General features: G+C 46.4%; 2 protein-coding genes across 10 annotated transcripts in view; one reads left to right on the plus strand and one right to left on the minus strand.

The window, feature by feature from the left end:
• The window catches only part of MAP3K14 (mitogen-activated protein kinase kinase kinase 14), a 33,068-nt gene extending 17,384 nt beyond the window's left edge, over nt 1-15,684 (plus strand). The window contains exons 7-16 of the mRNA XM_090044299.1: nt 3,387-3,516; nt 5,196-5,327; nt 5,786-5,890; nt 6,867-7,030; nt 7,401-7,551; nt 8,242-8,568; nt 9,760-9,866; nt 10,165-10,309; nt 11,047-11,147; nt 12,028-15,684. Coding sequence (XP_089900425.1) covers nt 3,387-3,516; nt 5,196-5,327; nt 5,786-5,890; nt 6,867-7,030; nt 7,401-7,551; nt 8,242-8,568; nt 9,760-9,866; nt 10,165-10,309; nt 11,047-11,147; nt 12,028-12,192 — 1,527 coding nt within the window. The 3' untranslated portion in view covers nt 12,193-15,684. The remainder of the gene's footprint in view (nt 1-3,386; nt 3,517-5,195; nt 5,328-5,785; nt 5,891-6,866; nt 7,031-7,400; nt 7,552-8,241; nt 8,569-9,759; nt 9,867-10,164; nt 10,310-11,046; nt 11,148-12,027) is intronic.
• Nucleotides 15,685-17,891: 2,207 nt separating this feature from the next.
• Nucleotides 17,892-21,276, minus strand: part of FMNL1 (formin like 1) — a 61,056-nt gene continuing 57,671 nt past the window's right edge. For 6 of the 9 annotated variants that reach the window (XM_090044307.1, XM_090044305.1, XM_090044302.1 and 3 more), the window contains one exon: nt 17,892-19,900. In XM_090044307.1, coding sequence (XP_089900433.1) covers nt 19,797-19,900 — 104 coding nt within the window. In that variant the 3' untranslated portion in view covers nt 17,892-19,796. Of the gene's footprint in view, nt 19,901-20,347; nt 20,453-21,276 lie in introns of all 9 variants that reach the window. The other 3 variants (XM_090044308.1, XM_090044309.1, XM_090044301.1) reach the window with 1 other exon arrangement.

Below are 21,276 nucleotides of genomic sequence, written 5' to 3' on the forward strand. Positions count from 1 at the left end.
CAAACTGTTGAACAACATCCACTTATTACATCAAGGTGTGAAGGCAACTATACTGTATGAAAACAAAGAATCAAATGCCTTTGAGGTCAACAGTGTGGAACAAGGGTGTCTTAGCTCCCATGCTTTTTAACATCTACTACTTCTTCATGCATTCAAGGGCAGCAATGATGGCATTTATATTTGAATCAGACTAGATGGAGGCTTGTTCAACATTGCAAGGTTTAAAGTGAAAACCATGGTGAAAGAGCTGGTTCTGACAGGTTTCCTGTTTGCAGATGATGTGGCCTTGGTTGCCCACAGTGGATCTTCTCTACAAAATCTCTTGGGCAGATTTTCTGAATCTTGCAAGAGTTTTAGGATGGCAAGTAGTCTCAAGAAGACTGTGATCAGTCATATACCAAAGTTAAAAACAAAAAAACAAAAAACAATACCTGACATCTCTCTGGAGGATACATTTTTTTTGGTGTTGTTGACAGTGTTTGCTACTTGGGTTCTGCAATCAGCAGGAATCTTGACCTTCAGACTGAACTGACTAACATGATTGGAAATGCAGCTAAGAATTTCAGGCTATTGCAGAAATGCACATGGAATAATAGCAAACTATCAGCTAAGGTAAAGACATGAATCTATGAGATGTGCTGTCATCCCTGCTTTATGGTTCAGAAATGTGGACTACGTATGCTAAACATAACACGAGACTGAACAACTTCCACATGAGATGTGTGTGTAAGATACTGAAAATAAAATGGGAAGACAGAATACCAAACACAGAGGTACTGGCGTGCACAGGACTCACACACTTAGAAACCATTATCAAAATGAAAAGGTTGCAGTGGATCAGCCATGTCAGGAGAATGGGAGAAGACCGTATCCCCAAGAATATTTTGTATAGTGAAATTTGAGACACACAGACAGCTCTAGAAGGCAGGGTCACCCTCTATGGTGGTACCACAGTGTGTTCAAAAAGTATATGAAGTCGTTCAACATCAATGTAGAAAGCTGCAGGGAGTATGCAGAATCCTGTTCAATCTGGAGGGAATATCTGACATTGTGGGCAGCTCAACATGAAGCAGCTTTGATCCAGAGGTTGGAAGCAAAGCAAGAAAGAAGAAAGCAGCATGCTATAAATTTGGACACTAACCATGAGTGAGCGGTGCCTCCTGAATCTGGGGGCGGTACCTGCAGAAGCTGCTGACAGCGGCACTAGCCCCATCAGGGAGGGCACGTGCATCCCCCTACCAGTCACCTATGACACGCCGGGCAGGCCCTGCAGCCTCTCTCTGCATTCCGCTCACGTGGGGCTTTTGGCCCGCTGATACGTCCTCCACAGGAGGTCTATATAGAGCAGATTCTTTTTGGTATTGGGTGGTGGAACCGGAGCGTGCTCCATCCACTCCATGCATTGACCTGCAGTGCTTCCAGGACTGCTGCAAAAAAAAAAACAAAAAAAAACCCAGTCACCTATGACTCCAACCTAGACAACATATGGATCTGTGAAACTTTGTAACAAGCTGTGTGGCTCTTGACTTTATCAGGCATCTAACTAGACCTCTTAGATGTACACCATGATCCAGAGGATCAACGGTAGTATAGTATTTACTTTTTGGTGGTTATTAAACATATTTTTCTCACATTATTCTAGCAGCAACCAGTCAAGCTTCTAAGGCATAACCAATTTTAGAATGGAAACCTTAGATACAGCAAAATATATATATTTTTAAATTAAATCTTAATTTCATCTTAATTAAAATTCATTCTTTTCTAATAAAAATTCTCTGCCTGGCTGTTCACATGGCAGAAAAAATAAACTTTATATAAAAAAATCAGAAAACTAATACAACTGATCTTTTTTTCCCTTCTGCTCATGTGTGCTATATAGTGAGGGTCATCATGAACAAGAAAGGTCATATACCTCCAAAAATATCATGTCATCTGTGATCGTATTTAAAAGTATAAAATGCATATAATGGCTGAATGGAAGCAAGAACAGGTCATAATGTCACTGCCGAAACTTATAGATCTTTTCACTTTGGTTAATTATCTACCTGGCAATGCTCGAGGAATCCTGTTACAGATAATTGGGGCCTATGTTGGGGGCAGGGGAGAGGACACATGCACGCGTGTGTGCACACACTTTTGCCTACAGTTTTTTTAATGAGGACTTCAGAAAGTATCTGTTTGGATGAAGAAAAGGACTTGTCTGTGCATTTCAGATTTGTCAAAATATTAACTACCAGTTAAGAATACAAACAACCTAAGTTAAAACACCTTAGCCTTCAAGTGCAAAGCCTGGCTTGTCTGAAATTACCACACTCTCTTCTTTTACTGGAATCAAGCTACCTACTCTTGTTCGATCAAACTTGATCTTGTCAGCAGCTGGTTTAATCTCAGGCCCTTAGAAACCAAACTAGCTGTGGCTTGGACCGTTGACAACAATGAAACATGAAGCATCCTTCTCCCACCAACGTCCAAATGAGTCATGTTTTCCTTCAGCAGAGTTTTGTCTTTATAAGCCAGCTTCATGTGAATCAGAGTTCTGTTTTAACCATTTGCCTTGCGTAGCATTGCTACTTACTGCCTAATAAGTTGATTACTATACATAGGTTTTTTTTCAAGTTCCCTTTTTAATTTGGTCTCTCAAAGTTGTGTCCAGTGTTGCATCTCTGCTGGATTTTCTTGGCCAGTCTCTGTGGTTTTGACACTTGTATGTTCCCAGCTTTCTCAAAGTGTATTTCTTCCATACTGGTGTGAAAGTTGAGCACAAAGGCCAGTCTCTGTGGTTTTGACACGTTCCCAGCTTTCTTAAAGTGTATTTCTTCCATATTGGTGTGAAAGTTGAGTACAAACAGAGAGAAACCAGGCAGTGTGCTGTCAACTGTGCAATGCAATCTGATCTTTACAGTTTGGAGCACAGCTTTGCAACCTACAGCCTGTAGGCCCCTGGTTACAGGAGTGTTTAGATAGAAGCATGCTAAGTAGGTTGTTGGTGTCCCTTTTTAACAAGACCTATGTAAGGCTGACTACTTAAACCTTCTCACCAAATAGAGGCTTTGAAAAGAAGCATGGTAGTCTGAGCTCTCTTCTGTCTGCTTTTTTTTAAAGCTGCTGGTCTCGTTGCTATGCTCCAAGTGCTAGGGATTCTCATATCCCATGAGATCACGTAGTTGCATTTCTTTCTTGCTCAAGAGTGTCAGCTTCAGCGCACCCAGTACTGTGCACACTAGGTTTAGGGGCCCTTTTTTGCCTCTAGAGCTGCTGGTGCTGAAGTTTAGTTGGTACTTTGTAAAAGGCTCAGTTACTCAGTGCATAGAGGGGATATCTGGCTAGGATCGTCTATGTAGAACTGTTCCATGACTCTTGCTCAGTCTTCTTGTTTGGTTCTCCAGGTGCAAGTCGAACACTTTCGTGCAGAGGAGTTAACGACATGTGCTGGGGTGATGAGTCCCAAAGTTGTCCCTTTGTATGGAGCGGTCAGGGAAGGTCCTTGGGTTACAATATTCATGGAGCTAATGGAAGGTGAGGAAGAAGCTAGCATAATGGAAGTGGCACTGTTCCCATTAAATGAAATATATAGTACCTTCTTTTGCTCCCACTTAAAATCTGTTTGCTTTTGGGTATTTTTTTTAGAGGTGCACTGATGCATCAGTCCACATCGTATTGGCACCAATAAAAGGAAAATTGACGTTATCGGCAGTCAGCTTTTTTTTGGCTGATGTGGCCAGTAATGTTGCTGATAGATGCCACATGCATGTGTGCAGCTTCAGCATGTACATGGGCCAACCTGGCAGCTTGGAGAGCAGCGTTGGGTTGGTAAGTCCTGTGGAGAAGGGAAGGGGCATGGGGAGGAGGGCAGATCATGGCCACTGCGGTGAGGGAGGGAGTGGGGCTGGGGCAGGCGCTGCCCAGCCAGGGTGGGGTGCCTGACAGAGCTGCAAGCAGCTCATCTGGAGGGCATAGAGAGAGGAGGGAGGGAGCAGCTTCTGCCATGGCATGCAGTCCTAGGGGGAGTCATGGGGGGCATGTGCCTCCTGGATCTGTGAATGGAGCAGGGGCAGGCTGCTACTGTGGGGTGGGGCCAGGGCGGTGCCAGGCTCTTCCCAGTGCAGAGAGGCTGGGCTGGGGCTGTGCTTAGGCTGTGTGGCAGTGGCACTGGGAGGGGGCTGTGGGCCCCCCATAGGCCATCCTTCCAGTGCTGCCACCTAGCATGGCCCCAGCCTCCCCTGCCCCCCCGCTGGGAAGAGCCTGGTGCAGCCCCTAGCCTGAAGCATGCAGTGGCAGTTGTCTCCTGCCCGCGCACAGAGCTGGGGGGCAGATGTCCCCCATGGCTCCCCATGTATGCATACAGCAGTGGGAGCTGCCCCCCACTCCCCTGTGCCCCCTGAATGAGCTGCTTGTGACTGTCCAGCGCCCCACCCTGCCCCAGCTCCACTCCCTCCTTCGCTGCAGGGTCCTTAATCTGCGTCCCCCCCATGCCCCTTCCCTCCCCCCCACCCTTCCTCCACAACAGACTTACCAGCTGGATGCTACTCTCCAAGCTGCCAGGCTACGTGTCGGCAACCAGATTGGTATCGGCCAATATGACCCATTAATAATCAGCTACTGGTATTGGCCCAAAAAATCTTTATCAGTGCACCCCTAGTATTTTTGGATTTTCCCAGAGTTCATTGCTGAGTGGATTGGAGTAGCTGGTTCTCATCACTATTGATGCATAGGAATGAGCATCTCTTGAATGATTCCCTGACTTCAGCATTTCTGAACAAGGAGGGCCAACCATTTCTTAAAGCCTCTGCCTGAAGCACTTGACTGGATACTGCAGCTTTCATTCTTAAAACTAAAGATTCAGTATATAAAAGTTAATATTGTTGCAACATGTAATATATTACACTGGAGCAGGAGTTTGTAGTAAAACTAGATATAACTTAGCAGGGGGTCGGATTCCTTGATCTACTAGATCCCATCTGACCCTAGAAATCTATGAAATCCCTTGCATGCAGCTCCTCCTGTCAAACCAGAACAATGGGAGGCACTGCCTTTTGAAAGATGAGGTTGATATGGTCACAGTGGTAATGGGCTGATGCAAGGCTACTGAACTACATGAGACGACTGGGATCTATGCAAAAGGAGGTTATTGGGCATCACTACACAGGGTCATTGGACAGGTATAAGACTAAAATGGAAACTGAATTCTCTTATAGGTGGCTCACTTGGGCAGCTAATTAAGCAGACGGGTTATTTGCCAGAGGACAGAGCCCTCAGTTACCTGGAGCAAACACTAGAGGGGCTGAAGCATCTTCATGCTTGCAACGTTCTGCATGGAGATGTAAAAGGTAGAGTTGCATTTCAAGCACCCTTTTATTCTCTCTCCTTTTTCTTTTAACAAGCTTTGAGTGAACAGGTTCCTGTTAATTTCGCATCACTCTTGGATGCTGTAGTGGGACAACTTACTTGTCTTTTAGCTCAGTACATTCAAGCTCAAAGCTCCATTTTCATTACAAATGCTACACTTTTAAGGCTTCTGTTCCTTGCTCAGATTGGCATGACTGGCTGTTTTGCCCTGGGTGGTCCAGGGCTGATAAAAAGGGACTCTACAGGTTAGAACTGAGAGGTATTGGCAAAGTGGTACATAGCAACAGCTCAGCAGACTAATGCTATCTGCTTACTTTCATGAGTAAGTTTGTAAGAGAAACTCCTAGGTTTGGGCTCAACAAAGACTAGCTTTTTGGCTCTCTTTGCCCAAGGGTGACGCATGAAAATGAGCTTGACCTTAAAACCTTCTAATTGACAGCGGACAATGTACTCTTATCCAGTGATGGAAGCAGGGCTCTCCTCTGTGACTTTGGTCATTCTGCTCACCTTCATCCGGATGGCTTGGGGAAACGCTTGGTGACAGGTAAGGTCTGTCTTCGGTGTTCAGGAGACTTTCCCACTGAGCCAAGTACTTTCTGTCTCTTGTACCTTGTACGTTCTCCGCTATCAGGCCAGCCTTGCCACTGTAACATGTCTGCTGGTTTAACATGAAGCAGCTTTGATCCAGAGGTTGGAAGCAAAGCAAGAAAGAAGAAAGCAGCATGCTGTAAATTTGGACACTAACTATGGGTGAGCGGTGCCTCCTGAATCTGGGGGGTGGCACCCGCAGAAGCTGCTGACAGCGGCACCAGCCCCATCGGGGGGCCATGTGCCACCCCCTACCAGTCCACCTATGATGCCACTTACATCACTGCAGTTAAAATGTGTTGCTGTCTTCATGATAACTTTACTGGCAATGGGTTTCTTTTATGCCTGGAACTTGATCTCAGGCTCCTAACCCAGATGGTGGCTTTCTCTAGTAAAATGAAATCAATTAATCTAAATAGTTGTCTGTCTTGTGTTTTGAAGAGAACCTTTAAAAGCTTTTTCTTTTTTAAACGGTAGATACTATTTTATTGTGTCAAGCACCTGAGCCCCTGTGGTGAAACATTAGCCTCCTTGACATGAACAATTTCTTTAACTTCAGTGAAGGCCAGGAGTTCATTCTGCCTCTAAACATGTGTGCCTGTTCCAGCTGTTCATGCCATGAGTTCCCAAACTCACCTGCCTAACGGCTATGTTTTGCATAGCTAGTTTTGCCTAGAGGTAGGGTGTAGTGTCTTTCTGGCATATCAAGGGGCAGGTAGAGACAAGACTGAAAGTAAACTTATGGCCTTCAGGAGTGATAGCTAACAGCATGCAGTTCTGCTTTTCGGTTCAAGTTGCCTTTGAAGTTGTCATTGCGGATGAAAGTCTAGAGCACCTGTGGCTTCATTTGACCTCTGGAGCACATGTTGACTGCTCTTTGGCTTCCACACAGTGGGTTTTACAGTAATCTGAGTTTTCATCTTTTGTTTTAGGGGACTATGTGCCTGGCACAGAGACACATATGGCTCCAGAAGTAGTAATGGGCAAGCGCTGTGACTCAAAGGTGGATGTCTGGAGCAGCTGCTGTATGATGCTACATATGCTCAATGGCTGTCATCCTTGGACCCAGTATTATAATCATCCTCTGTGCCTGAAGGTGAGCAGACCCAACAGCACAACAAGCAGGAGACCCAAACTGAAACTTTCTCTATACATAGGGAGGCTGTATGCTTCGGGGATGATATCTAAAGTACAAAAAGGAACTTGTTGGTAGTGCCAATCTTGTTTTAGGAGGGAGTCACTTGCAGTATCTGGGTTCACACAAATTAGCTTCTTTGTCAGTTATTGGGGCATGTGTTCTTAATTACTTTTAAGATTCCACTTGCATCCTGATTACATAGTTAAGTCCTGGCATTGAAACAGATCTGCTCAGTTAAGCAAGTGTGGGGAAGAACATGCCACTGGAAGCACAATGGAAAGTATGTTGGTTCAGCTTAATCTTTCACTGCTTCTTTCTTGTAATGCAGATAGCAAAGGAACCACCACCTCTGAGGGAAATCCCGCCTACCTGTAGTCCTCTCACTGCTGAGGTCATTAAAGAGGGGCTGGAGAAGGAACCAGTTAAAAGAGCTTCTGCAGCTGAATTGAAGGCTAAAGCTGATACTGCACTTGAGCAGTGTAAGTCTTATTTCCAGGCTTCTGCTTATCCATCCCAGGCTAAAATGGTCAGCAATCAGTTATACCTGAATCTTGCTGCTTGTCAAACTGTGCCTGATCCCTCTTGTAAGTAATTTACAAATTGCCACAATACAGGATGCAGCATATGTATCACCCTGCTGCTCCCTGTCTACACTTGAAACAGGACTAATGTGTCTGACTGGGGTTGCTTGTAGCCTTCTCTCCTATTAAATTGTCATGAAGGGGTCCCATGAGTTGACTATAAAAACTGTGATTTATTTAAGCGTTGTCAGGCTCTTGCATATAAGTCTGTCTTAAGAAGCAGCTGTGCTTTTTTGTAAGGCTGCTAGTATGAGTCAACACTCTGATAAGCAATTTTTAGATCTCCTTCATCCAGTAAGTAAACAGGTGGTCTTTGTTATCCAGCACACCTGAACATTGCGGGTTTGTCATACTTTAAAAACCCATGCATATGCTCCTGCACTATCCCTGAGACAAGTCAAAACTTTGTACAGCACAGACCCACTGGAGGGCTCTGTAATATATTGGAACTTTCCTCTAAGTTCCTGGCTTCATCTTTTGATGCTCCTGGGGTTTTATAGCAAGATGTAGTTCAGAATTCTGTTGTGGAAGAAGTTTGCTGCATTTCTTCTCTCTGTATAACTCTCCTGATGTATCTTTGCTTTGTAGTGGGAGGCGTGACAAGTCCCTGGAGGGGGGAGTACAGAGAACCTAGATGCTTTTCTCTGAACCAAGAAAACAATCCACAAACTTCCCTGTCCCCAACAATTAACGCAGTTTCTGAGACTGCTTCTGGCCCAGACTTGGCAGTCATTGTAAGCCAAAGCCTGCAGCCACCATCTCTGGAACTGTCAGAAGAGACTGCGAGAGCCTCTTGGAATCTGCGTAAGGGGCTCCTTGGGGTCTGTGATCCCACTCCTGTCCTCACCAAAAGCAGCAGCTATGCAGAACGAGCAATGACTGTTTCAGAACAGGAGCTTCAACAGTTAGAAATAGGTAAGACATGCACTGTGCAGTATTTGCTCAGGATAATGCCTCTTTTTGATCTATCAGCAGAATGAAGTAGTGTGGCAGTTCATCTGGTTTTTTCTGCCTGATCCTGGTTGTTCTCTTGGGTGTCCAGAAGTTGTTGATTGGTTTCCCAAAAAAGGGGGAAATGTATTTGTTACACACGCTTCTCCCTTTTGTCGGATGTATTGAGTGTTTCAGATCACTCAAATAAGCAACAAAATTGGTGCCATGGGCTGTAGGTTATTCCTTCCTTCTCCACTGAAGAGATCTGGAGCCTTGCCACTTCTGTAATGAATGGGAGCTAAGAAGCTGGGCATTATTGAATCGAAACATAAGAAAAATCTGATCGTCTCTGTAAAACAGGAAAAGCATTTGATGGGCATCTGTTGAAATTGGACTAGTGCTGCTAAGATCAGTCTAAATCGGCTTCAGGAGGTTTGGAAGGCACTATTCCTGGATGCTGGCAGGGTTTTACCATGCTAGGTAGCCCTTGGAAACCTTCCAAGACTGTGCCTTTTCAGAGCATGCTAACACATGCTCTCTCCAGCCCCTGGCTGCAGAGGCAGCAGTGGTACAAGCTGCTTCTCATCCTGGAATGCTCCAGCAGCCTTCATCTGTAGGAGTCAGAATCATTATTTTTTTTTAATGTTTCTAAACCTGCTACACTTGGGGATATTTCAGATGTTAAGTCTGCACCTATGAAAGTAGGTATTTGCTTTAAAAACCCTCCAGTTTGCTTTGTGTCCAAAGAACGCTTAACCGGGTACATCTAGGGAAAAAAAAATAGGTGGCTAAAAACAGTGGGTAATAAGAGCTGTGACCATGAATATTAGTCCTGGCTCAGGTCTTGACTTGGCTTGTAACACTGTGTAAGGTATAGGAATGGAAAGAGAGGGGACCCCCCAGGCTGTCAAAGCAGCACCCTGTGTTAAACAGATAGCTGTTGGTTTAACCGAAGTAGTTTCCAGAATTGCCATTTCAAAGCACACTGCTGCTTCCCCTCTGTTGGTGGACAGCAGGATGGTTGAGAGACACTTTAATGTTTGTAAAGAGTTTAAAACTGAATAGAGGGTGTTGGAGAGCTTCAGCTATTAACTGAAAAAATAGAATGCACTGGGGAAGGCATGAGACTAGAATGTTTGCAAATGTTTCTTTCTCTTTCTCTCTTGCTTGTAGAATTATTTTTGAACAGCCTGTCACAGCCGTATTCTCTGGAGGAGCAGGAGCAAATGCTTTCGTGTCTCAGTATTGACAGTCCCCTTGTGTCTGATGCCAGTGAGAAGGTGAAAATAAGCAGATGCCAGCAGTGGTTGCCTTGTGTGTTGTTGGGGAAATGAGAGCAACTGCCTTTTGATGGGAAAGTGGGAGATAATGTGACAGTCCCTCTCTGGGCATTGTTCCAGAGTGGATTTTCCCCTCTCTGGCCAGGGCGGTGTGTATACTGCCCTCCACAGTCTCAGCTTGCTTCTAGTGCATCCTGTGGTATAACCTAGGACCACAGGGTGCTGAATCCTAATGCTCTTGGCCCCTGCTTGTGCAGAAGCAGGAAATTGAGTAATAATGGTGGTTACTTTTTTACAGAACTCCCTGAAGGCCTCTCAGAGCCTGAAGGACACCATGAGCTCTGGAATTCACTCCTGGAATAGCCAGTCAGATGGACAGAGCTTCAGCTGGAATAACCTGCTGTATCGCAGTCGACACACAGACACTCCCAGCTATTTCAATGGTTGGTCTGTCTATTTGTGTCTCAGACTTGGTATGATTGGGTTGGCACAGCTTTCTTCTGAAGATGTGGGTTGATGATGTCAGTTCAGCATCTAGTTTGCATTCGAATAGTGGTATTTTTCTAAGCTTCCTCCCTTTCACTAGCTCCATCAGCTCAGAAACCTTCCCTTGGAATTTGGAGGGCATCTTGTAAAGCTTGGGCCTGAGCCTTTGGCATCTCATCCCATATAAAAGCACATGGGCTGTCCAAAAGGTTCAGCCATCTGTTCCTATTGATCTGAGAGGGGTGGAGGGTGTTGTGAGCAGGGTACTTTTATGAGGCAACCAGAAAAAGATGGCTGAACCATGGAGCTTAGGGAGCAGCTGTTCCCCACGTATGTCTGTAGCTTCCCTGCAGTCTCACAACTCAGAATCTGTTTGGGAGGACTTATCTTTCACCACCATCAGACTTCCCCAGGACAGCAAATAAGTGGAAGGCCACTTCTTGCTGGACAGCCTTTTCCTTGGACTACTTCCCTGCCAAACTCAGCCCTTTTTATGTGGGTCATTCTTGTCTGGACAAGCTCCTATACTTATACAGGGAAGATGTAGATACACGTGGCACTAAGTGGCACAGATTAGTACCTTGGGTACATGTCAGTGCATAGACATTGTCAGTGCTCTGTGGGCAGCTGCATACTGGACTGTAAAACCCCAAGCTTGCAGCTGGAGTGAACAGCTTCTTTTGGATGGTTTCAGGAGTGAAAATCCAGATCCAGCTGCTAAGTGGAGAAAACCTACATATCCGAGACTTCCACAGGACAAAGGTTGGAGACATTGCCACAGGGATAAGCGGCCAGGTGAGGAGTCAGCACGGTGCTGTGAATGCATGGTTCTCTGTGCATGGACAGTCTACTGATGCTTTGGAAGCTAAAGAACTAATCTGTTTAAGCACTATAATAACTCACCTGGTAATTGCTTAGTTAATGCTGGTAAGAACATAGGACCACAAGGCTCTTCAAATCAGTGTCCTACAGTTAAAAGCATGAGGTTGTATGGTCACCACTTTTGATGAGATTGTCGAGTTGTTAAGGTCCTGGGACTTCTTTTTGTTACTGGAGATGCTTTTGGCTTTCTAGGGAGATTAGAAATACCACTCGTGTATGTAGTGTTGTCAGCTGAACAAAATGGGCTTTGCATTACTCTGATGCCCCTAGCTATCTTGGAAGGGATGCTGGCCATCTTCAGTAGGCTAGTTGTGTCAATGGAAGCTATGAGAGGCCAAAAAAACTAGCAGCATCCTGACACCTAAAGCTTACTTGGTCATAAAAAGCTTTCAGCTTTTGTGAATAAAAGAGCTATGGAAGTATGAAATATTCATATATAACATTGCCTATTCCCATGTCTGGCATGGCCTGTTCATTGGGATGTCATAAACAAAAGATTGCCAGTTATAAAGAAGAGATCGTAGAGGTCTCATTCAGTCACCCACATTTAATGATCAACTACCAGTGGGTGCTAAGTGGTGGAGAAATCTGCAGCATAAGTACCAGCTAGCCTGGCTTCTAAAAATATTCCCTTACCTGGGAAGGTTGGAACAGCATCTCTGGTAAATAAAATCTTTCATCTTTTACATTCCTTGTTGATTTTAAGTGCTAATTCCAGGTAGACCATGTGGGGGTAGGTACTGACTTAACTTTGTCTACTAGATACCACTTAGCTTTTTGTTCTGGTTCACAGATCCCAGCCTCTGCTTTCAGCCTTGTTACAAAGGAGGGACAGCCTGTACACTATGATATGGAGGTCCCAGATTCTGGTATTGAGCTACAATGCACCCTTGCCCCTGACTGCAGCTTCAGTTGGACCTGGAGAGTCAAGCATGGTCAGCTGGAGAACAGGCCATAAGGCTTCTGGCTTTGGAATTTGTTACCTCAAAGTATGGAACAGCAGAAACCCACAACTGCCTCTGTTAATTCACCAAGTGTCAAGATTTATGTTTTCTACTGAAATAGGATGGGAGTGTTATTGCTTGTTGCTGTAATGCCTTGGCTTCTTGCTATCTGTCCACATCCTGTTTCTAGGCACATGCTGTACTTATAGTGTGATCTCCAGAGCCAGGGAATCACTTTTTCTTTAAGTATGTTTATAATTGAGATTGGGAACACAGAAGTTCCTGACTGTGATTTTCAGAGGAATAGGATTGTGTTTTCCAGGAAAACGTCAGTGGTTCAAGAACTTCCTGGAGGAAGAAAGCTGTGGTCATGTATGTGGTGATTAAAGGTGCTATCCAGTGTTGGATAACCTCCTTGCTGCCTGAGGCCTAGAGCAGGGGGAATCTTGGAAGCTGTAGCTGGCTGGGCTGGTGCAAAAGTAGAATTGTCAAACCCTTTGCAGCAGATTCTTTCAAGGCTGTTTTGACATGAGTAACACAGTTTGTGTCCCTTCCCAAAAGAGCTTTCCTCTTCTGATCTCAATAACTTCTGTTTCATTGCCTCTGATCCACATGCTAACATCTAGCATTATTTTGCCTTTTCATTATTATAAGCAGCGGATGTTGGGAAAATGCATAATGGTCTAGAGCAGTGGTGCTCAAGCTTTTGGCCCCATAGGCCAACTCAGTGGTGCAAGGCTGGATTAGGCCTTGTGCTGTTTCCACTTGCCCCCATGTGCCCAGATTGGGCCTCATGCTTGGCTGGCCTTTGTGCACTGGGATCAAGATCTTATGGCCTGTGTCACCCCTGCATGCTGGGATCAGGACCTGGTGGCCTGTGCCACCCCCACCCAGCCACATGTATGGGAATTGGGCCCTGGGGTATGGCGCTGCCTCTGCACAGTCCTGTGATCAGATGTCCAATCTAGCATGCAGGGCCCAGGGCTTCCCATGGGACTAGAAATTTAGCATCAGGAGAACAATGCCAGCTGTTCTGGTGCTGCCAAATTTTCAGACCTGGGGGGAGCCCCATGGGCTGGATGGCATGGTGCTGGGCATAGAGTACTTCTAGTTTAGTACATTAAGTTGAAACCAGGGTGTCTTGAGATCCTTTTAAGTGTTACCAGGGGGTGCTGCACAGTATTAACACTTGAATGGGCAGACGCCTACACACGATTCACAAGATAAACCCAGAAATGTCAACTAGAAATTCACAGTCTGCCCTGCTGTGGGTTTTTTGAGTTCTTTGCAGTGTAAGAATTGCTGTATTTTTCTGTAGTCAAAAAGTGTGTGAAGACTAGGAGATGATATTTTCTAAGGGGTGCCTTGAGTCTAATGCATCAGAGAGCCACTGGTCTAGTGCCTGAAGTTGGAGGCTTGGGAGACTAGCAATAGCCCCTTCTACCAATAGGTGAACAGAGGTACAGGTTAGTGATGTGACTTGCCCAAGATTGCACTGAGTCCATGGCAGATCCAGGAACAGGACACTTTTTTTCTCCCAGTGCAATGTCTTGCCCCTGCAACTAAACTGCAAGTAAACTCAGTCTGGGGACCACTTCTAAGCCTAGACGGACTAAAGGAGAATTTTGGTCTGCCTTTGGTAGAAGATTTGCCTCCCTTAAGCATTTTTCCCCCTCTGGTAGTCCCTAAAATGGTTGGGTGTTTGCTGTACTGTGCAGCCAGATAGCTGAGTTGAGAAAACTTCTGTTACTCAGACAGGCCAGACTTAAATCATACCAAAGTATGTACTTAAGGCAACCAAGGCACTTCTGGGGTATACTCATAACCTACTGTATGCAGAAAAAAGGGGATAATTTTAACGTAACTTTGGTTTTTCAGTTCCTGCTTTCAAGTGTCGTGACAATGAAACCTTTAATACTATCAAAACAAAAGCCACTCAGATATCATAATGGGCACAGAATTGTACTGCTACCTTCTGGGAGCAAAAGGCTGAATTGGTATTCCTGGGATTGGAACTTTTTTGTCAAGTCCAACCTAGTGTCTCCTGAAGCAAACATAATAGGGAATCTTCCCTAACCCTTTTCCTGATGGGTACTAGAGATGTGAAAGGTTAAACGGTTAAATGGTTATGCTATAATTGTATTTTATACTGTTAATGCATTATAGTTAACGTTTAACAATTAACATATTTTTTTTAAGCATGGCTTGTGTTTGCTAGGGTGGAGTTGAGAGTCATACTGTGCTGGTACGATTTGACCCTCAACTCAACCCATAGGTATGTGTTATTGTTTAACTGATATAATTAGAAGAGTTTAAATGGCTGTTTTTTCAAATGATATTTACATCCATAGTGGGTAGGCTTATCTCCTTGCCATTCACCATGTAAAACCTGGCACAGTAATCAACAGCTGTTGGGGGTATGCTGATATGAAGGAACAACTGATTTCTCCTTCCAAAGGCTCATTGATAAAAGGCTGAGAAGCTCTTTAAGAGGAGAGAATATGTACTTAAGCATTACCAAGTAACTTTAGCTTTTTTTGTTCTTAACCTGTCAATGTTAGAATCAAATTCTACTGATCAGTGAAGCCAAATGCAGCATCCCTTAGCACCTGCAAAGCTTGCACTTTTAGTTATAGCATTAATACCAGCATCTGCACCTAGCTATTTGAATGAGTAAAAGGAATAAACCCTTGTGTGATTCCAGGGCATAATTATTGGGTAGTAGGATGCACTCTGCTACTAGCATTAGCCCATATCTCTACCCCATTTATGTCATTTCAAATTATCTTTATGGCTTATGGCGATTTGAGAGGCTGACATCTTCCAGATGGTGGTCTGTTGTTTTGGTGCCACTTGTCAGCTGAACAGCCTTGGAATTGGACATTTCTGTTTCACTGGGACAATATTTCATCTGTTGCCTGCAATCACTGGCCTGTTCTCACTGTCCTTGCAATGAGATCCTCCTCTGAGGTGCCATGTTTTGCACTATTGGTTGCAATGTTTCATTCTCTCTTGCTGTTCAAGCCAGGTAAGTCCATCTTCCTGTCCCAGGGTTGGATTGGCTGTGCAGTGTGAACAAGAATCCAAAGCAGAGAGAGCATTGTCACTGGGATTGATAGATTTGCCTGAACACACACACAACTAGTGCTCTTATACAGTCATTCTCCCTAGTGGGGGACCATGCTTTACCAAAGGACAGCTGGAGAAGCGTAGATAACACTTGGGACCATCTCTGCCTTCTTTTTCCCCCTAAACCAGTCAGGGAAAAGCAATGCCCTGCTGGCAAAGAAAGAAGCATCAGTTCAATTATTTTGGGCTAGATAGCGCAGGTATAAGTGGTGGGATCTTCTCCTTCCTATAAGTGTGAACAAATTATCTTAAATGAATGACACCTTAATGATGAATTGACACTTTAGAAAACTGTGACTTTTAAAAAAAAAATTGCTTTGAAATGAATGTAAATTAAAAAAACAAGCTGAGAAAAGACAGCTCTTCGTTGCAGTTGTTCATAATTTAATGTTGTCTGCTGTCTCAAATGTTGTGGCTGTATCTGTCTTCAAGATCCTACTGCTGGGGTTTGAGCATTGTTGCTGTGATGGTCCATGAAATATGCAAGAAGCAAAGGTTTCTGCCTGGTGTCTTTCATTGGACCAACTGTATAATTGGTCCTCTATGTCCAAAAGCTTATCAAATGTCTCTTCCAACTCTACAGTTAGTCTGATAAAAGATACCACCTCCAAAAACCCCTCACTACTTTGAGATCCTACTGGAAGCTACCCTGTTTGGGTGGAGGTGTGTCTTTTTAATACTTCACCCCATTTCATTCCATCTCCGTAGGCGCATTGAACAGAAAATTAGAATAAAGCTTAAGATACATATCATGAACTATGTCCTAATACCAAGGTGGAATCTAGCAGTAGATTATTCTGGCAGGCAGCAGGCCTGTGTGAAGTGACTAATATTCGCTTCGGATTTGGATTTGGCCGATTCAGGGGTTAGTGATTCAATCTGGTGATTTGAATCACTCTCCTGATTTGATTCAGCCAAATCACTACCCCATGCTGCATGGGGGGCTCTGAATGAGCCCCCAAACCCCTACCCCCTCATGGATGCCCCACAAGTGCCAGCTCCAGCCCTTTAAGAAAAAAAACCCCCTGAAGAAACCTCAGGACTCGCTGCTCCTGCTGGCAGGGGATGATCCCTGCACCATGTGGGGGGCCCTGCCTGGCAGCACCTGGTGAGCACTGGGGCTGCTTTTTAAGTATGGAGCTGGGGCAGGGTGGGGCAGCCATGGTGGGGGGGCTGGCAGGGATCCCCACCATGGTCCCCTCCACTGCCCCTAGTACTTACCAGCTCGGAGCTGCAGCCACTAGGGACTGTCCAAATCATCAACGCTGTCTGAATCTTTGCTGAAGATTCAGAGAGCTTTGACTTGATTTGGACCTTTAAATTGGTCCCCTGATTGGATTTGAATTTAGAGATTTGGCCACTGAATCGGGCCGAATCTCCTCCAAATTGAATCACCACTCGAAGCTTTGCACAGCCCTAGCAAACAGTGGATGCAAGAACACTCAGCAACACCTTGACAGATGGACACTTGGAACAATCCTACAGGGGCAGGGAAAAGCAAGCTGAGGCCATGGAGGTCTTCTGACCCCACCTCCAAATCTGCAGCTGTCTTGGAGTTGACAAGTCTGACAACAGAGCCAGTCATTTAAACTTAAGTCTATTTGCCTTACCCGTAAAAAATAGCCATGAATAGTACCAGGAAGAAGGGAAAAAAAAACTAGTTTCCATGCGTCAGTGAGAACAAAAAAAAGGAAGAATGGTCTTTTCAGAAATACTGGATAAGATTAAGCCCAGGTTCAAACCATCTCAGTTCAAGAAAGCAACTGAGTTACAATAACCACAGTCTATATGAGGCTGCCCACCATTCAAAGGGCAACTTCCTACATTGCCTTAATTGATCTGGGCTCTTGGCTGAGATACTGCTTGAAAACCACAAGAGCTTTGAGTTGTAAGTGCATCTGTTCTGCTTTTGTGTTTTTAAATGCCAGGAGAACCGCTGTTACAGTTTTGGTGTCAGCAAGGGGGATCCACTACACCATGAGAAATGGGAACCTGAGGGTGACAAACAAGCTGTGTAATAAGGAAAGGAGGAACCATGCTCTGTTTTGTTTTGTTTTGTTTTTTTCAAATGTGAAATAAAAATGTGCTGCTGGGTGGGGGAGTGGGGGAAGAGGAGACCTTCAGATGCATGTTGGCCTCTTTGAAAGGCATGTTTCTGTTCAGGTTCACCCTACAAGGTGCAACTTGTCTGCCAGCTGGAACAATGCCCCAGACCCTCCCCCACAGTGCCCAACTTCTGTTTTGAGTCTCCACTTGACTACAATCAGGTCTAGCAAAACAGGGCCCAACCTCCATGGCCTGACAGCAAAGTACCAGAAAGGACAGCTGAGAGCTTTCAACCTGCTCCCTGCTCAACCTCACCCATCAGCTCCTCTTTCCCTGAGGGACAGCAGTGCATGTTTGCAGGGGTCAGCTTCTCCCACCTGTTTTGTTTAGTAGATAGGTCTCTGTCCAGAGGTGGGGGGATGGCAAGCAATGCTCAGACTGAGTCTTTCCATGTAGTGAGCTATGACTTGGTCACCTTGTGTCCCTGGTTTATGGTAGATGTGTAGAAGACTCCCTCCCCCTCCAGATAGGTGCTATATCCTTTTGAGTGGGTTTATTACCAGCTCTGCTTTGGATTTAACAGGCTCACAGACAAAATATAAAAATAATGTATACAAATTAGCAGTTAATGTTTCTTACAACTTTCTTAAAGGCATCTTTATAAGTTACACATTCATTCCCCCCACCCTCCTATCCCCTTTTTGTGATGAGCTTGTGAGAGTGATGCCAAGCAGGTGGCAGTCTTGCTTCTTAATTACAGCAGGAAGCAAGCATAGCTCTGGCTTACAAATAAGGCTTGCTCCACTCTAAAAGCCTGGTCTAGCACAAGAATACATGGCAGCCACAAGCCCTGGATTGGGCGGGGTGGGGGGGTGTGTATTGAAGTAGTAAATGCATCATGGAAATGGTTCCTACTCTTAGCAAGCATCAGCTGTTTAATTGCAATAGTAAGTGATTAGGATTCAGACATAGCAGGGTGGCTGCAGTGCATGGGCCCTGCTAGCTGGGGATGTAACCCAGCTGTATGCACCAGCACCAGATGTGCCTTTCTAAGGCTTTGATACTATTGTGTGTGCTGCAGGGTCTACATGCACATGCCTGAGCTGCAGTGAGTACTGCACAGATGTATTACTGCAACTACCTGAGTGAGGCCACCCAGGCATCCTTGGGTGCTTATAGCTTTACTGCACAGTCTGATGCAAGCCTTCTGCACCTGGATTCCTTGGTACTGGTCTGTCCCTGGATGCCCTGCAAACAGGCCACACCACTGAGCTGCTTTTGAGCTGAGGTGCCATCCCAGCCATGGGGATGCAGATGGCTTAAGGTAAGTGCGACACCTTGTGGGGACACAGGGAATTGCAAATCCTTAACTCCATTGATTGTCATAGCATCTGAGCCTGCTGGGGATCAGACAAGTGCTGCTCACCTTGGACCCAATGCCCAAGTGCAGAATGCAGCTGCATCTGCATCCTGAGACCCTGCACAAACAGCAGGAGCCTCCCTCGTCACTCCCGTGCTTGCCTTCTTATCGCAGCATAAAGAAAATTTAAAGGAAGACATATCCAGCTGCCTGCATATGCCAGCTAAGAGAGCTGGTGCAGCATTTGGTGGTAAAAGCCTTGCAATAGGCTCCAACCCTTCACCTCAGCCTAGTATTATCTGGTGGGTCCCTCCCCTTTTGCCACCTCCTCCTTCCCAGATAGCTTCTAAGCAAGGGCAGCCCAAGCTTATCTGCTTGCTGTATGGCAGGGGGAAGGAATAAGGTTGCAGGGGGAAGGGTGCAGGGTCTAGCCTAAAGTGGCAGGGCAAGCCCAGGGGGGGAAGAGATCACAGTTCAAGGAGCAGTGCAGCAGGCTGGTCCTGGACTTTGCCCCAGCACTGACTGCACAAAGGCACCAGCACACAGGGAGGCAGGAGCACACCAGAGAAGAGTAGGACCCCCCCCTGCCAATGCTCCTCTACCTGTGGCCATGGTCCAGCATGTGTGAGGTGAGGGGAAGAGGGACAGCGACCATGGAAGGGGTAGCTATTGCTCTCAGGAGCCTCAGCCCTCTCTGCTTGTCCCGTGGACCTCTGAGCAACTGCCACGTGCACTCTATTCCTGTCCCCTAAGCCTGGAGAAGGGGAGTAGTCCAATGGCACGGTACAGCAGGCAGCTTGGACATAGCTGCTGTATAATACCTGGAGAGCCCGCTGGGCCAGACCTGCAAAGGGTGGGTGGGTTGGGGCGCAGGGGAGGGCAGCCCCAGCTGGCACTCTGCACAGTTAAGTAGTTTAAGAAGCTGCAAGTGGTGATTTCCCCCCTACTGCAAGAGTCCTTGGTTCAGTCTGACACATCTGCAGAGAAGCCTGGTCCCTGGGGTCCTGCCATCTCCTGGGCAGAGGCAGTAGTGATGGTGGGCCCATGCCATGCCATGCCTGCCCATGGAAAGGCCAGGAGTGGTCACAGCGAGATGTCAGAGGTCACCTGGAAGGTCTGCCCCAAGGATCGTTTCTTGCCACTGCACCTGCTGATGTCGGCGCGCCGGTACGGGTTGTTCCGCAGACCTGTGTGCAGAGAACACATGGAGCCTGGTTGGTGCCTGCTCCAGTCCAGCACCCCCCTTAGCCCTCTGCACATGTCTCCGTGGGCTGACACAGAAGGAAAGTCACCTCCTGCACTGACTCATGTAACATCTGGGAAATCTTGCTGCCTCCTATGCTGGGACAGAACAGGCCCAGTCCTGCTTAGCTTCACAGCCTAGAAGATCAAAGCCTATGGGTCAGAGAGGTAGTGGATGTGCCAGCAAACTGGGGGGCAAGGCAGAGAGCGAGTTTCAGAGCCTTCTCTTCTCTAACCTCATACGGAAGATAAGGACATGAGAATCCAGGTGGGCAAAGAGGCTTCAGCCTGGGAGCTGTCCATACCCTTGAGCAGAAGGGCTGCATGAGGGGGTGGGAGAGCTGTCTTGCCTAGCTGGTCCCCTCTACTATGGTTCCCCACACCCAGATTACCTTGCAGCAGAGGCTATAAGGGGCTCTCCTCATTGAAGCTGGCGTTGCAGAAGAGCCGGGACGAGCGCTTGCCCGTCCGGGCCGTGAAAGGAACAGTCTTCAGAACTGAGCAGTGATCCAGAGAGGCAGGACAGGGAGAAGTAGAGGGGAGAGAGCAGAAAGAGAAAAAATGCAGCAGCAGGAAGTGAAATGAGGAATGGTCAGAGACAGCAGAGTGTGCAGGGAGAGTTTGGTCTGGCCTGGGGGGGCAGTCGTTTGGTTCGAGGGCAAATGGCCTGAGTGTCCCTTTCCAGCTGGTCCACCCATCCAAGCATCCAGCCCTGGGTTAAGAGGTCTGCTCAGCTGTGATGGAGATTTTCAGCAACCAAGAGCTGGGAAGAGGAAGCCTTCCTAAGGCCTTGGCATGCACCAGCAATTAATCCAGCTAATTGCATTGCCCCTGCCAGATAACTGGGGCACTCCTGGCCCCCTCTAACCCTTGGGACCAGAGGTGCCAAGTACAGAGGTCCTGGCCCCCCTCGGGAAGAGGGCTGCTATCTGAAATGCGTAAAACTTTCCGCGTGTCCATCATCTTAGGCCTTTCCCCCCCACAAAAATAGAAATCAGTGCCTATGCTTGGGACACAAGGACACAGTCAGATTCATGGCTCTGCTCTGCAGTGCAGAGCCTAGAAGGCTGAATGAAGCCAGGGAGACAAAGTACTAAGCCAAAATACATCAGCAAGGCTGAGAACAGAGACAGCTGGATCCCAGACCCTGGCTTTATCTACCAGACAACACCCCTTAATAATTCTGGGTGGCTCACCCCCCTTGCCATCTCTGGAATGCCTACCCTCCCTTGGCCCCCCAGTGCTATACACAGGACAGGCAGCCTGGTGACAGACAGGGACAGTGGCTGCAAGAATAAGTGAGGAAGGCAGGGAAGGGTTT

The sequence above is a fragment of the Crocodylus siamensis genome, chromosome 4 (assembly GCF_052110815.1).
Source record: "Crocodylus siamensis isolate JL-2025a chromosome 4, ASM5211081v1, whole genome shotgun sequence".
NCBI classification, from domain to species: Eukaryota; Metazoa; Chordata; order Crocodylia; family Crocodylidae; genus Crocodylus; species Crocodylus siamensis.